Source organism: Penicillium concentricum, assembly GCF_028827145.1.
Source record: "Penicillium concentricum strain IBT 3081 chromosome Unknown utg000006l_segment0_segment0, whole genome shotgun sequence".
Classification (NCBI taxonomy): domain Eukaryota; kingdom Fungi; phylum Ascomycota; class Eurotiomycetes; order Eurotiales; family Aspergillaceae; genus Penicillium; species Penicillium concentricum.
The window spans coordinates 1,494,368-1,509,785 of NW_026622759.1; the positions used below are offsets into that span (position 1 = coordinate 1,494,368).

A 15,418-nucleotide genomic window follows, 5' to 3' on the forward strand; every position below is an offset into this window, starting at 1 on the left:
TACGGAGCTATGGTGCTATTCATGGAGGATCAGACATGATGAAGATAGTATTGTAAAAATTGCAGCTGAACCAACAATTTTCTTGCGCACATCAGTTTAAAACCCCTTGGTATCCCTCTTCTGGAATACTACCTTCAATGGGGCCGTGGCTAACGTGAAAGTATCCTGCTTTCCATCGATGAAAGCAGCTGCCGTTTGGTCTGGGGCGAACGAGACATCAAACCGGGTGAGTATCTCAGCAGTCACAGAGCGGAGCTCCATCAGGCCTAGCTGTTTCCCAACGCATGAATATGGACCTAAATGAATAATTGACTATTACCATCTTGGACCTTAGGTCTTGATTATCCCGTGCAAGACATGCAAGTAGAGAAAGCAGTCAATGTGACAAAACTTACCAGCGCTAAATGGAACAAATGCAGCAGGATCTTTGACGAGTTCTGGTTGTGTATCCCATCGCTCAGGCAAAAACTCCAGTGAGCGAGCAAAGATGCGTTCATCTGACCGCAGTGTTAGCCGTTATTTTGATCTTATTCTCGACTGATCAAGGACGAGTGACTGATTTCTCACCTCTGAACACAGTATGTAGGGGAATGCACACCCTCACTTCTCCGGGAATGTACTTCTCGCCAATAGTGATGCCCTCTGGTGGAGTCGTACGCTGCATTCCCGAAGGCACAGGAGGGTGAAGCCGGAGAGTTTCATTGATTACCCCGTCGAGTAGTTTTACCCCTCTCAGGTTGTCGTAAGATAGACTAGGTAGAGCGTCCAGCTCTTTCTGGAGTGTTTTGTACAGAGTGCGGTCCATGGCAAGATGGAATAAAATATTGGTGAGAGTGGCAGCTGTGGTGTCACTTTGATATAAGTCAGCACATGTCGGTTACTTGATCAAGAGATAGAATTTGGGATACAAGGAATTATATAATACCTTCCAGCTACGATAATCAGGTATGCATCACCGCTGAGGTCAATCTTATCTTGATTCGTCTTTGGACCCTGTTCATATGCTTTGAGGATCCATGAGAACACATCTGGGGCATCTGGGTTACTCTATATTCCAACAACTTATTAGAATTTTGAACTTGGATCTCCATGCCAGCAATTCATTGAGAGGGAATTGTCTCACCTGAATCCTCTCATCCACACGCGCATCCACCCATTTCCAAAATTTGAGATAGTCCGCATTGATCAGAGGAATTTTCTTGAAGAATGGGAATAACCAGGTGAGATGGGCAAAAAGCCCAATCATTTTCAAATCACCATGTAATTGCTTCAAGATATAAGCGTCTTTGCCATCAATTAGCATGTTGAAGGATTTTCCAAACGACAAATCACCCATAACATCGAAGCTGTAGTAATTGAACCACTGAGCCATGTTGATTTGATTTCCCACCTCCCGTTCGATGACCTGGATGAGTTGTTCCGTGTAATAGGAGACGCGAGGCTCATAATCACGGAGTGCTAGAGGACCTTAGTATCTGCCTTGTGTGGCCCTACCAGGGAATAGAAATTTCATACCTCGAGTGCTAAAGCCTTGGTCCCAGGCCTTCCTTCGCTGCGCGTGCACCTGCTTATTTCTGACCATCTGTAAGGAAACCCGTGGTTCCAAGACCGTATACCAAGGACCTTTGGTGACCTTTGCTGAAGAACTGTAGATTGCCTTGACTGCGCGTGGGTCCGTAATAGACAACTCAGTAGGCCCTGATAATTCAAACGTACCCTCGATTAGCCCAATGCGATGAAGGGAAGAACAGAAAAAGACGATTGTCCTTGTTCCTTACCTAAACGCACGTAATCTCCATACTGTTCGTGTAGCTTCTCAGTCTCCTCATAAAGCTGAAGCTTGCGGGCAGATAGAAAAGTCACATGAAAGTTTGATAATCTCGCAAGGAATGGGCCCGGGAACCGTGACAGACGATGTAAGAAGGCTCGATAGAAGAGCATACTCGCGTAGATACCCAATATGTGGCACCCTACGACTTTGGCGGCCAAATGGCTTGGTGCACCGATTGGGAGCTCATCTTTCTGGTACCGTTCCAGGAGTGTAGCACCTAGGAACAGAAATATGTATGAGACCACAAGGCGTGGGGCTGTGAGATCCCACTCTCCATGACGATAGAAAAGAAGTTGCGCGGTCAAACCGCTGAAGCCCGCGAGTGGTAAGATCACACTAGGAGACTTCGCCGCTAAGATGTTTGAGGCCATTGTATGCGACGGAGAAGCTCAAAAGGACCTCGGTAAGAATTATCTGCTAAGGGAGTTTATTATCAATATACAGCTATATATAAGTAATGTAAAAGATTTAAAAGTACAAGTTCGTATAAGCGGCTGAAGGCCTCGGGCTCTGAGATGCGGGCACGGAATTTAGGGCAAATCCTAGAATAGGGTTATTTTAGCCGGGGCCCCTCAAATCTGACCAGAACCGAGGGCGCTAGGTATGCACAATGTGTCGATCATTGCCGTGCTATAATGTGATAATGTGATTGTTACTCTGGTCCAGTCATAATGAGTTGATTTCATGCACGATTTCTAGTCTTATTCGCTTAAATCCCATTCATAATATAATTCACGGACAATGACTATTCTAGGCCTTGATATACCTTCTACTAGTGATAAGCAGGTTGATCAGGTCATGTCAAGGGAAGCACGATTCTAGTCCTTACTAGTCGTATAGTTGTTACTAGATAATTCTAGAGTGGCCACTAGCAACACACTCAAGTATGACCTCGTGACCTGGTAAGCCCTATCTCTTTCTTTTCTCTTCGAGAAGGTAGGGGGGGGAGGAAAATAAATGGAAAGAAAGCGACTTAATGAATTTTAGTTACATGATTCAGTCTCCCAAAATTCCATGCGTTACTCTCCAAAAAGTGCGATACTGCTACAAAGCGTGTCAATTGAGACTGAACTAACGGGGATTAGTCGGTCGTCATTCGTGATCCCATCTTCCTCCTCCAGAGTCGGGTATATGTCATCGGATGGCACATTGCTAATACTCGGTCCCGCCATTATGTTCGTCTCCTTGTGTCTGGGGTATCCCACTATCCTTCCTGCGTTTCGCGTAGGTCCAAATATCATCGATTGATCAATTTGGTGAGAAGGGGACCAGAGACAAGTAGGAGACATCGCTGCAAGCTCCGGGTATATCACGGGCATAGACAGTTCTACTAATGGGGATGTCAACATTGATTCCGAGTGTTCGAGAGCAAGATGACCCGTGGCCATTGAAACGTCGATAATGCCAGTTAACTTGAAGTACATTGCTGGCTGTAACTCAAGCATATATGAGTGAGGCTTCCCTGTAGACACTCTCTGCGAATGAACAATATTCGCTGAACGATTGTTGGCGCAGGACACAGACGACTCGAACAAACGAAGAATTTGATTGACCCAGAGCGCAAGATGGGAGACATCGTAACGTAGAAAATACTGCCGATTGAGTTCGTTGTAGATCTTCAAGGCATGTTCTTGGCGCCTGCGGCTTATTTTGTCGGTCGAGAGTCGAAGGTTGAAGTTCAGCACCATCTGGGGTAATAGAGTGCAGGCTACAACACTGATAGGCAAGTGGCTAGCGGTACCATCGACGACAAAACGTTTCACCGTGTCGTTTATCTTTGTGACCGCGTCCATTAAATCAGGCCACCTTTCCCGGTGTTGGCGTTGATAAATTCGGAATGAAAGATGTTGGTACAGCGCTAAACGAGCGGTTCTAACTCGGAATAAGATTAGCCATTTGCTCAACCCCGTTTCGGGTCAGGGGGTGTTAGTCCTCACTCAAAGTATAAGGCAGTCAACTGCTTATAAAATACGACGCAGGCGTGAAAGGAAGAGTCATCTGGAGACAGTGGAAGCATGTTCTGGCACTTCCAGACATTAAGACGAGATTCGATTTCGTCTATTCGAGTCGTTTCGGGAGTCATGTCATTCTGTAGACCCGTACATCCGCTCGGGGGATACACCATCATGATCAAATCCGTCAAGGCAAGAGCAAGTTGACAGTGGCTAGTCATGATTTTGCAAAGCATAATCTTGGTCTCGGGGTCGTAAACCTCAGATGAATATATCTCATCATATAAATCGCCGACCAGCAATACATCTCGTGATTTAGGGTCAAAGTGGGCTGGGAGTATCTGCAGCGGTCGTCGCATGCCCAAAGCAATTGTCCTATCCCGAATGACAAGGCACCACCAGAGTCGCTTGAGATCCGATCGCTTGTATTTGGATTCGTCAGGATAGTGATGATAGAGGTGTGCATTTGCAGCGCGACCCTGCTGGATTGCAAGAGCAAGCCAGGTAGTGTTGCTCAAATGGTCTAACCTGGTGCTTTGAAAGGTAAGTAGCAATGACGCTTGAGCAAGAGATAAATGATCTCCCTCAATGCCAAACTCATAAAGCATCTTAACCTTTTGTCAGCATATCTCTTGGGACTCAGGATACCGCCTGTCAAGGCTTCCTCGCGCACACACCTTAGCACGCCGGTAAAATGTATTGCGCATTATCAGGATCGATTCAGCCCCTGATTGTCTGGCATCGGTTAATGAGATGTACTTGGGACAGGTTAGCCATGGAGTTATTCGACAGGAGCGTGTATCCCTGGAGGATTGGTGTGTGAAACCTACGCTGCAAGCGACGAACAACATTGCCTGAAATACAAGCAGCGAAAAGGAAGAACCCCGGTCCTCTCTATCATGAAAGGTCGGCCAGAACTCTGCTTCGTTGATGACTGGCAGACAAGGGTGAACGTAGAGGAAATAGTGGGAAATTAGCGTATTTAGCAAAGGTCCCGTAGGAACATGCAGACTCTTTTGGGATTCGAGAAAGGCCATCTCGGCTGATTGTAGTTGATGTAGATTAGGTGCCCGTAGGTACCGAAAGAAGGAAAAGAAAACAGACGAATCTTCCATTATGTTCTTGTCACCTGGTTCGGAAATCAGCACTTGTTCTTCTGGGTGCCTATCCTACACCCGGGCGGTCCGTTTGCCGAGCGTAGAATGAAAATGGAAGAACGAACACGAGAAACTATTTGGTACACTCAGCGTCTGTCGCCCCTCAAAATTTACGGAAACGTGGCTACTATGTTGATTGTTGATGGCGTCCATGTCAGAAGCCTTGCGGCCGTCGGTCCGACTCTCGATCACCGTGGGACCAAGAGTATGATCTTCCTGTCTGCCGTTTGTGACGGAAACCTGACCAAAATTCACAGTTTGTGAATCTTGTCTGGAGTCTCTCGGACTCTTAGGACGAGTCGTGCAATCAAGGCCATCAAGACGGCAGTTGGTACAGGGTCGTCCGTATGTCGCAGCATCACATCTTACCTTACGGCGATGACAGCCCAGACACGCTACACGTGCCCGGCGCTGGCGGTCCGGTCGCAGAGAAAGAGGATTTCTTATCGCATGTAGATCCATCTGTTGAGCTTTTGTCTTCAGGGATCATTCTAGCAAAAGGATGTGAGCAGATGAGAAAAATTCTGGCCGGAATACTTGGACACTGACACGCCCCAGACATTCCAACCCACAGGTATACCCCGCACCCCAGGTAAACGAGGGCATCTGATCGACGAGAGCCTCTCATCCTTATACGAGGGGATACATGATTTAACGTAGATGAGCTGCTCTTAATAGTCCGAGTACTGCCATTTAACTCCATTTTATAGCAGCACATAGTCTCAAACAATCTTTCAATATATTTTACAGCCGAGGCAACGAATTCATCGATCCACACAGATCGACCGGGGAGCGCCAAGGGGTCCGGGGTAATTGAGCCGGAATATCATCGGACCGTCAGAAATTCATAAACCAAGAAAAGTGCATAATATTGATTAGTCAGTCCATTGAACCGAGGCGTTCCCAGGTTGGAAATTCACCCTATGGACCCAGTTAAGAGATATCACCAATTTCAACTATATATATCTCCACCAATATTAGATCCTTTTGCATATAATTAGTATTATTGAATAGGAAATTTATCAGGAAATTTAACTAGATCTATATTTAGGGTAATAAGCCCTAATCTTACGCCTAGTAAGTAGTCTCCTAGGTACAGATCGGATCAAATTAATTCTGATCAAGTGCATCGTATATAGCGTATATACAACCCTTAAAGAATGCCTACTCCGCTTCGCTTCGGTCTATTCCGATTACTTCAGGGTGTATCTCTCTGGTTTTTACCTTTAATAATACTAAAATCGCTTTTCAGGGCTTAGTTCGGGTGAACGTAGAGGCTAATCCTCGGCGTAAACCCCGTACTATTCGAAACACTTCTAAGCAATGCTCGGCCGGTGGATTGTTACAAAATGTTGATAAAAGATAGTTCTAGATACGTAGATTAATGGAAGACCTTTTGCGAGGGATGAAGGTACGAATTCGAGGTATGCATCTACTGATATTTAATATTGATGTTATTTGTCGTCATTGTCAAGGACAGGCGACGCAAGTAGCCTTCCGATGACATACGTATATATCAGTGTCAAACATGGTCCATCATACGTTCTCCGATGCTACTTTAAAATAGAAATGACTCGCTAGCTACTGTCCCTTCCATAACAAAACTGGTTTGATCACACTTCCATCTCTCATGCCATCCAACCCCTGTTGGTAATCTGTAGCCTGTGCATGGGAAAGTCAGCTCTGATGTTGTGGGACGTTATAATGATGTATGTAACCAACATTGAAAAACTTGATCATTTTATCGACAGGAAAGCGACCTTCCCGGTACCACTTGATCATTTGTGGGATAGCCTGTTGTTACAATCAGCAACTCGCTAAATTCAAAGGAAAATAGTACAAATAACGCACAATTTTGGGGACAGAATCTCCTTCTATACATCCCATGATCGATCGGCCCATCTTCAAAATAAGTTAGTCACACAGACTCAGCAAAAAGCGAGGGACTGTCGCTTACATTGATTTGCTCTGTCACATCAAAGCTCATGCGATACCCTAGCGGTGGTACTCCAATGAGCACTATCCTGCCTCGTGCATGTGTAGATTGGAGCCCCTGCTCGATTAGAGTAGGTACCCCTGTTGTTTCGATCACAATGGAGACTCCGCCGGGTAACAATTTCTTGACCGCGCCATCGAGTGTGGTGAAATCTGGACCGCTGGTATCCAAAGTATGTGTCGCTCCAAGGGTTTCGGCCAGTTCAAGACGTTCCTTGACACGGTCCACAGCAATGATGGTCTTGCAATTGCGTATTTTCGCAGTCTAGTCAAATCAGTGTTAACTTTGTACCCACCTTCGACTCGGTCACCTTCCAAAGAAACAGAGATTGTGTGACTGCGTACCATAAGAGCGGCCATTCCAACAGCACCCAAGCCTAGGATCAATACTGTATCACCCGGTCCTGCGTTGGTTGTGTTTTGGATGACACCCATTCCCGTCTGGAATCCACAACCTAGTGGGGAGAAAAGTTGAAGCTCGTCATCATGCTCCAAAAGACCCTTGGCATTAATAACGCTTGCTTCGCTAACGACGCTGTACTGAGCGAAACTGGACTGTCCAAAAAACCTCGCCCACAGTTCTTCACCACTGTCACGTACTGACATCCGCTTCTGGCCGCCATAATTTTCCTGCGCAAAGTCCTTGCAGTATGCAGGATAAGAGTTCTCGCATTGTTGACACGATGAACAAGAATAGAAAGATAGAAGAACTGGGTCGCCGATTTCGACGCTTTGAACGTTTTTGCCGACACCGCGTACAATCCCGGCACCTGTGACCATGTTAGTAAGCCTGATTTGGAAGGTACGTCAAAAGGACAATAATTTACCTTCATGTCCTGCCACCTTTGGATATTCGATACCAAGTGCGCCATTAGGTACTGAAGTCAAAACAAGATCGGTGTGACATATTCCCACAGCACGCATTTCGACGAGGATCTCGCCTTCACCTGGTGAATGGACATCCACATCTTCCAATGACCAATTCGGAGTCAGAGGATGGACAGGATCCCTGGCAACGATTGCTTTTCCGATTACCATCTTGTTTAACTAATCAGTAAGTAAACTAAACGTCCTCATATATTTCATATATTTCATATAAGTTCAATGTGGAGACAACCTTGGAACCCCACGCCGCGGCTCGGTAAACTTACATGCGGGGGAGCGGCAATACCCCTTGAGTGACAGGACCTCTCCTACCGGTAATACAATATGTTTAATAATGCATTAGTTCAATGTTGAATTGTTCATAACTTTGGTGGGATAATCAGCATCAGCACGGTCCCACCATACGCACAGTCTCGTCCTACAAACCCGGGCCAACCCGCCGAAGAATCGTGAGACAAGATTCGAACTACGCCGGCGCTCGGTGGCTCATACAACATGCTGGTGAGACTTTTATGCATGCGCGGACACCGCGCCGTTGCGAGACCGGCTGGTCTAGCGCTAGTCTAGTGCTGATTTATTTACTCCGTGCCTGTCTAGTGGGTGTTAGCGGGGTTTGCTTTTTCCGGCGGTCTTCTTAATATGTATGTGCTTATCTATGTCATCTATTCAACCTCGGAATACGCATACGCTAATGTGAGTATGTGGGGACGGTTTTGTCTCGGATTGGGATCTTGACATGTGTAAGATGTAGGTGCCCGTTTGAGCTGTGCTTACATTGCATGGTTCGGATATTGCGGTGGCTTTGGGTGTAACAGTGGTGGCTTGGGATACTTTGTTTTTTTGGATTTTGGATGATTGGAATTGGAAGGAATGTAAATATCAAGTATTTGCTTTTATCTATTCTTGGATGGTATTTGTAGAGATATATATTCCCCATGTACTTGGTACTTCGCAGGTACTTGCCGAATTGAGTAAATATCGCCGCAGGGATCGGAGGCTTAAATCTCCGGCCCGAACTATGCTTGCCCATAACGAACTATACGTCAATAAGATATAGTGAGGGATATGTATATGCAAGGATATGCATGAAATCCAACTCAAATTCAAGTATATCAAATCTCACCTGAGACGCGACGATAGAATCGAACAGAAGCAAATCTAAAATAATCTACTTGATGTAAAGTTCAGAATATATCATGCAGATCACACACTCTAATTGGTCCCCAACCCACCAGGTGGAGAAAGTTAGTATGTATTTGGAATTGCACTGAGAGATATTGTCTTTGTCAAGTGTAATGTTTGTCATCATTATATCCATTAAGTTGCTAAAGGGATAATTGTCTAACGGATACTAGCAGGGTCATAGCGCGTGATTCCAAATCCCCCTAGGAAGTGCTGACATATTTACAAACAAGGTCCCCCCTGAGAGGAAGGAGTCTTGCAATTCAACATCCCTTCGAAAACATCAATAAAAAACAATATGCCGCCAATAAACGCCTCGAGCCGGAGAGGATATATGGCAAGATGCTCAAAAGATACAACCTCCTAAATGAGAAAAACAAAAAAAAAAAAACAAAAAAGGGCTCAAGAAAACAAGCACAGGTATGTACAAGACAGAAGACAGAAATAATAAGATTGCAAATCAGGAATCAAAAATCGGACCAAATGCCGGGGTCCCTCGAGCTTCAAGCTCATAGACGATTCGCGTCGTCAGCACAGGGTTACTGATCACGCACACTGCTTCAGCTTTGAAGTCCTTGATCTGTTGCAGGATGATGGGAACCATGTCCATGCGCCCACACTTGTCGGTGTCAAGGATGATGGGTGCTGAATCCATCTTGTGCACCAGGTGCATCACCCCGTCACCGTAGGTCCGTCGGGGGGCACGAGTTTGCCAGAGTACACGCAGTGCGGGTCGGTTCTCATCACCGAGGAATGACAGACAAGGTCCAATGCCCGATCCGGTAGTGACGACAATCACTCTCTTGAAAACGCGCATGGCATATGCAAAGCCATAGATCAACACGCCCCGCTTCCAGAGGTGGGTAGGCGGGTTCTGGATCGTCTCTGCAGTCCAGTCACCAGCCTTGGACACCAAGGAAGAGAAACTTGGGTTGCCGTGGACACCTGCGGGGGTAGGGTCTGGGAAAGTGGCAAAACCATGCCAGTCGCGAAGGGGGTGCTTGGCAAGTTGGATACCCTTTCCAAAGGTGGTAATAGCATGGTCGAAATGCAGGCGGGTGGCGTGGGTCGAAAGTGGCTCGGCCCGCACCGCGACCTTGCGGAGGAACAGCCAAGGTTGGATAATGGCCGCTACCGTGAAAATCAGGAACCAGAATGCAGGCAATTCGACGAGGAATGTTCCAAGTGGTTGACCCTTTGCCTTGCTAGCGCCTCGCGAGAAAACGAGCAACAAGGCGACAAACAAGGCCACGACAAGCCACCCCGAAAAACGGTGGGTGAGTTCGAAATAATCGTGCCGTTTCATCCGGAAGGCGGGGTGAGCCACCACGATGATCGCCACCAGCAGGAGAAAGATGACATAAGCTAATGCAACTGGCGCTGCTGATATGCCCATATCCGAAACATCCGCTGACGGTCTCCAATATTGGTACGATAACACGCCCACGAATCCCATGTACCACACGAGGGAGGCGACTCCACAACCGCTATGAACGCCACCATAGTGGTAGACTTTGGCGGCGATGCGACGGAGGGGAAGGGGCGCTGAGCGCGGCATTGAGCAGACTACCACGAAGATGGCATTGACCACCAGTGGCTGGCGGGCCAAACCGCAAGCGAGCAAATTGGCCGCTGTGGCATTGACCAGGGCTAAGAGTTTTTGTTCAGTGCTCATGATGTACACGAACATTGCAACGTTGGCGGAGAAGACTAGCGTGAAAAGACGTCGGTACAGTGTGAGAATGGCATATCGGGTGGATGCAAACAACTTGGGTTTGCGTTGGGTGAGTTGTGTGTATGTCTGTGCCTCCACATCGATCTCTTTTGCGAGGTCAAGATGTAAGGATTCGGATTCCTTGGAGTAACATTTCTCATTGATTTTTTCTCCATTGGTGAGAGTGGCCTCGCTCACAGTTGGTGTGTTGCGTGCGACGACCACCTTTGGAGGCATTGTGATGGGGCTCTCTGACATAACCATGATGAGTCCTCACACTGAGCTCATATAAAAAGTTCAAAAGATGACCGGAAGGTATGAATGAACTAAGGCCAGGGATTGAAGTGGAAGATTGAAAAGAAAAAGTTGACAATCCAACCAGGGCGAGTCTTCTATTTTTGAAGTGAATCATGTCAAGACTTTTTTTTTCCCACCAAACCCACCAAGATCAGCCATACATCCCTTCTGCACTCCCTTCGCTTCTTCTTCCCAATCAAGATTTCGTCTTTCCCTTTTGGGCGTCACCGTTCGCAGTGATGCCTGGTGACGCCCATTTCCATCTCGGTACTTTTTGCCCTGGTCTTTTTTTTTTCCCGTCTCTTTTGAGTTTGGCTCCGAAATTGAGGCTTGCATTGCATATGATCCTATTACTTTTACCATTTTATTTTTATTTACCTCATTTACTCCATTTACCTCCCAGGTGTATGACACTATCACATGGGGGGGCGTCCAGACCACTAGTGCATAATGTCTTTCTTGCCAATCAGCAATCAAGGAACCATCCTACTCCCTTGCCTTCAGCTTCTTCATGTTCGGGGAAGTATCTGACGAAACCCCCGGATCCACGCTGTAGCCTGTCAAACTTTGTCTGATCGTCCAAAGGGAAGCTCCTTCCCTTTAGGGAGGAAAGGGAGAGAACAAAGAATGAGCTCATCGAGGTGTGATGCAACCCCAACTAACTTCGATATCTCCACAATTACCCTACTTAGGACCCAGTGGAAGCGGATTCCGAGGTACTATCACGGGCCCCGGTACATGGTCAGGGTATGCTTGACCAGTCCAGATGGGGGGACGCAAGCGCCGGATATGATAGGGCCAGTGCACTGGATCATACGGTCAAGAAAGCCTTCAATAGAACAGACGATCTGCAGCCGAGGGATGGCGTCGAGTGGGCAAAGGTCCCATTCCGGATGCGCCCTCGAGGCGCCATCAACAATGACAATGTGGATCTATGGGAGGTGTGGCGGAATGGATGCCATGAGTTAATGCAATAACCCGCGCGGATGACAGACCGGTTCATGTTTGTTGGGATAATTTTTTGCTTTTTTTTCAGTCTTTTGTATTTTTTTCAACGCACGGTCGATCATCAGAATGCAGCTGAGAGGATATCCGCACTAGTATATCCGATTCCCAGCCCCTCTTTTTTTTTTTTTTTGATCATGGCTGCTGATCTCCACCCACCGCCGAGGTACTGGTTACCATGCACGGGTGGCAGTACATATCTCGGAAGTGGGGCGTTGTTTGAGTTGATCTTTTTTTTCGTTAGTCGATCTGGGATCTGAATCCGGGAGGGGAAGGGAATAGATTCAAGTCTCCACACAGAATACCAGGGTCTCCACTGTATATCAGCTGCATGTTTTGGGCATCCACAGAGATATTGGGTCAAAACAGGAGATTTCATTTCCTTCAAACGTCAGAGATATATATGACAGCGGAGGTCCACGTAGTCCGTGTGTGTTCTAGGCTGATATGGCCAATATCGGATCCCTTCGGGATGTACCCCTGTCCGAGCTCGTGGGAGACTGAAGAAAATGACATTTATTGACATTTATTGACATTTGCCTAAAGAAAGAATGTGATCTGTGATATTAAAGTTTGGAGTATATCTCACGATCCGGTCGATCTCTGATCTTCTACGGAGTACCCATTATAAACTATATCTCACGCAAGGTCAAGAGAAACCGGGAACCCGGACCAAAACCCGAGATCTGTGGCTCAGCTTCTTAAGGGCTAACGGATTAGTAGTGTCAATCTATTTAATTTTTTGATCTATTGGTCAATTCCGCCACAATGGATTACGCTAAGGACATTTAGTGTCAAACATGTTTGGTGGAGCCCGATGTACCTCCGTGGAGTAGTACTTCCAGCACTACAACTTCCAAGGTTGCTATGACATACTCTTTTTTTCTATTTTACTTTTGCCCTTGCTCTCTAGTTTGAGTTCAGTTCAGCTCCTTGATTTTCAGTATTTTTGAGTATATTTTGATTAATTTATTGGATTCGCTGAATTTCACCTTACAGTGGTGTGTGGACACTAGCGCATTACATAATCAGTGTGTATTCCAAATCCCCAAGTGGGACAGCCCATGTCCAAGGTAAAATCAAATAGAGAAGAAATGGAATATACATTTACCTATATAATCCCCCGAGAGCATGGACTCTTTTACCTTAGACTTACTCTTATATATTACAATCTAACACTTCCCCTTCCTCTTCTTCTCTTTAACCATGGGTTGGAACAATATGTCTTCAAACAATATGCAACCTCAGGAGGCCTACTCTGACTTGCTAAGTTTCACATTCGATGGCCCAAAGCCTTACAACCAGAATCAACCACTGTTTATTGATGCCGAGGATCCTTCCCGATCATTCACAGCTGCCCAATTCCGACAACTAGTCCGGACCCTGATCGCTGGTTTGAAAGCCCACAATATCCAGCCAGGGGATTGTGTATTGCTACACTTGGGAAATAGCGTGAGTGAAAAAGAAAAGAAACAAAAACAAACGGCATCCTTGATATCAAAAATCAAATGTGTTGAAGAGTCTCGGAAGATTAAAGAAAACAATACTAACTCGGGCCTGTCATATGCAACAGATACTATATCCCGCACTCTTCTTCGGTATAATTGGCGCAGGCGGTGTCTACATGGGCTCAAACCCCCGAAGCCACCCCCAAGAACTCGATCACATCCTCAGTCTCGCCGAACCAAAACTGATCCTCACAACCCGCGATGCCCTCCCTACCGTCCTTGACGTCTCCGCAGCCCGAGGCATCCACCCAGCCCAAGTCTGTCTCGTGGACGACCGAGCCATCGACCACTGCGCCCAACTATTTCTCTGGCATGAACTCGGCTATTCAGCAGCCGGCCAATTCTTCGCAATGAGCAGCGATGCCCGTCACAACAACTTCGCAAATCTACTTTGCTATGGCGAAAGCGACTGGCTGAAATTCTCCGATCCTGTCATCGCACAGGCCACGCCTGCAGCTATGTACCCGACCAGCGGTACCGGCGGACTACCCAAAGCAGCAATCTTGTCCCACTATGCACTTGTCTCACAGCACCGTACCATTTACTACGAAGTGCCTCATCCAGTCAGCCGTCTCATCTCGCTGCCTATGTTTCATCTGTTCGGCGCGCTTTGGACACATCTCTTCCCTGTCCGATACGGACATCCATTGTTCGTCCTGCCGCGCTTCGAGGTCAATGATTTCTTGGCTGCTGTTCAGAAGTACCAGATCTCGGAGACTTATCTCGTCCCGGCTATCATTCACTCGATCAATCAGTCAACCGTGCCTATCGGTGATATGTTGTCGTCGCTGCGCTATGTTGGTGTTGCTGGCGCTCCTATTGATGGTCATTCCATGCAACAGTTCCGCAGATATATCAATCCCATGGGATATGCTTGTCAGATCTGGGGAATGACCGAGGTCGGTGTTACATTCCAGACTCGCTATGGCCAGCAGGGCGACCCGGGCAGTATTGGTACCTGTATTGCTGGGTACGAGGCCCGGTTGGTGGAACCTGATGGTAAAATCGTGCAGGGCGATTGTCGCTCCGGTGAATTGTACGTCCGTGGACCGGGTCTGCTTAGTGCATACAAAGGCCGCACGGACGCATTGGAGCCACATGGATGGTTCCGAACGGGAGATGTGGCGTACGTCAAGCAGGGCCAATATTACATTGTTGGACGGACGAAGGAGCTCATCAAAGTACGAGGGTAAGTCTATCAGGCCCTTCATCAATCAACAAAATACTAATTATTCTATAGATGGCAAGTCGCCCCAGCTGAAGTCGAAAGCGTCCTCCTCCAACACCCAGGAATCATCGACGCCGCCGTGATTGGCGTGCACAAGGATGGCGTGGGCGAGCTTCCACGGGCATTCGTCGTTCGCTCTCGCGACCCATCCGTTCGCCGCCTAACCGCCGAACAGGTTTACAATTATGCACGCCAGCAGCTGGCGAAATACAAAGCTCTCGATGGAGGTGTCATATTCGTGGAAGAGATTCCACGCACTGCAAGTGGAAAGATTCAGCGGTTCAAGCTGTCACAAATGAACTCCTATCGGGAGATGGTGGCGTCGTTGCTATCCGGATTTGAAGGTGACGCTTCTGCAGCCACTCGACGTGGACTACCCGCTGCAAGGTCCCCTATTGGTCTCATCCCGGAAGGACGGGTGGCAGTCTAAATTAAGAAAGGGGCGGTACTTTGCACGATCTACGGCGCATATGAGTTGTATCCTCATTCAGCGGTGAAGTGCGGTGAAGCGGCGTTTGGCAAGGCGTTATGGGGACATTTGGTTTTTTTGCATTTACTTTTTTTTGTTTTCCTTTTTTTCGGGTGGTCGTCACATCCTTTTTTTAACGACTTAGACAACCTCCTGGTTTTTCCTATAGCTTTATTCTCAGCATTGGGATTCAAT

At 47.1% G+C, this 15,418-nt stretch overlaps 6 protein-coding genes across 6 annotated transcripts; 2 read left to right on the forward strand and 4 right to left on the reverse strand.

Annotated features, from left to right (window-relative positions):
* Positions 1 to 96: 96 nt before the first annotated feature.
* N7517_010753 (cytochrome P450) lies at positions 97 to 2,202 on the reverse strand (the record flags this gene model as incomplete). Its single annotated transcript, XM_056728476.1, has 7 exons — positions 97 to 296; positions 396 to 497; positions 568 to 851; positions 926 to 1,047; positions 1,124 to 1,458; positions 1,516 to 1,698; positions 1,779 to 2,202. 7 exons carry the CDS (start codon positions 2,200 to 2,202, stop codon positions 97 to 99), a joined length of 1,650 nt encoding a protein of 549 aa, XP_056574291.1.
* Positions 2,203 to 2,907: 705 nt separating this feature from the next.
* N7517_010754 (fungal specific transcription factor domain-containing protein) lies at positions 2,908 to 4,910 on the reverse strand (the record flags this gene model as incomplete). The annotated part of the gene is made up of 4 exons (XM_056728477.1): positions 2,908 to 3,703; positions 3,769 to 4,391; positions 4,461 to 4,541; positions 4,614 to 4,910. Coding segments are annotated over 4 exons (1,797 nt in total), but the record flags the coding sequence as incomplete, so codon positions are not given.
* Positions 4,911 to 4,991: 81 nt separating this feature from the next.
* Positions 4,992 to 5,204, forward strand: N7517_010755 (uncharacterized protein; the record flags this gene model as incomplete). The annotated part of the gene is made up of 1 exon (XM_056728478.1): positions 4,992 to 5,204. One exon carries the CDS (start codon positions 4,992 to 4,994, stop codon positions 5,202 to 5,204), a length of 213 nt encoding a protein of 70 aa, XP_056574293.1.
* Positions 5,205 to 6,521: 1,317 nt separating this feature from the next.
* Positions 6,522 to 7,973, reverse strand: N7517_010756 (NAD(P)-dependent alcohol dehydrogenase; the record flags this gene model as incomplete). Its single annotated transcript, XM_056728479.1, has 6 exons — positions 6,522 to 6,602; positions 6,663 to 6,734; positions 6,792 to 6,842; positions 6,898 to 7,200; positions 7,281 to 7,705; positions 7,763 to 7,973. 6 exons carry the CDS (start codon positions 7,971 to 7,973, stop codon positions 6,522 to 6,524), a joined length of 1,143 nt encoding a protein of 380 aa, XP_056574294.1.
* Positions 7,974 to 9,462: 1,489 nt separating this feature from the next.
* N7517_010757 (integral membrane protein TmpA) lies at positions 9,463 to 10,953 on the reverse strand (the record flags this gene model as incomplete). Its single annotated transcript, XM_056728480.1, has 1 exon — positions 9,463 to 10,953. One exon carries the CDS (start codon positions 10,951 to 10,953, stop codon positions 9,463 to 9,465), a length of 1,491 nt encoding a protein of 496 aa, XP_056574295.1.
* Positions 10,954 to 13,224: 2,271 nt separating this feature from the next.
* On the forward strand, positions 13,225 to 15,184 carry afeA (adenylate-forming enzyme AfeA; the record flags this gene model as incomplete). The annotated part of the gene is made up of 3 exons (XM_056728481.1): positions 13,225 to 13,470; positions 13,592 to 14,715; positions 14,767 to 15,184. 3 exons carry the CDS (start codon positions 13,225 to 13,227, stop codon positions 15,182 to 15,184), a joined length of 1,788 nt encoding a protein of 595 aa, XP_056574296.1.
* Between the last annotated feature and the right edge of the window lie 234 nt (positions 15,185 to 15,418).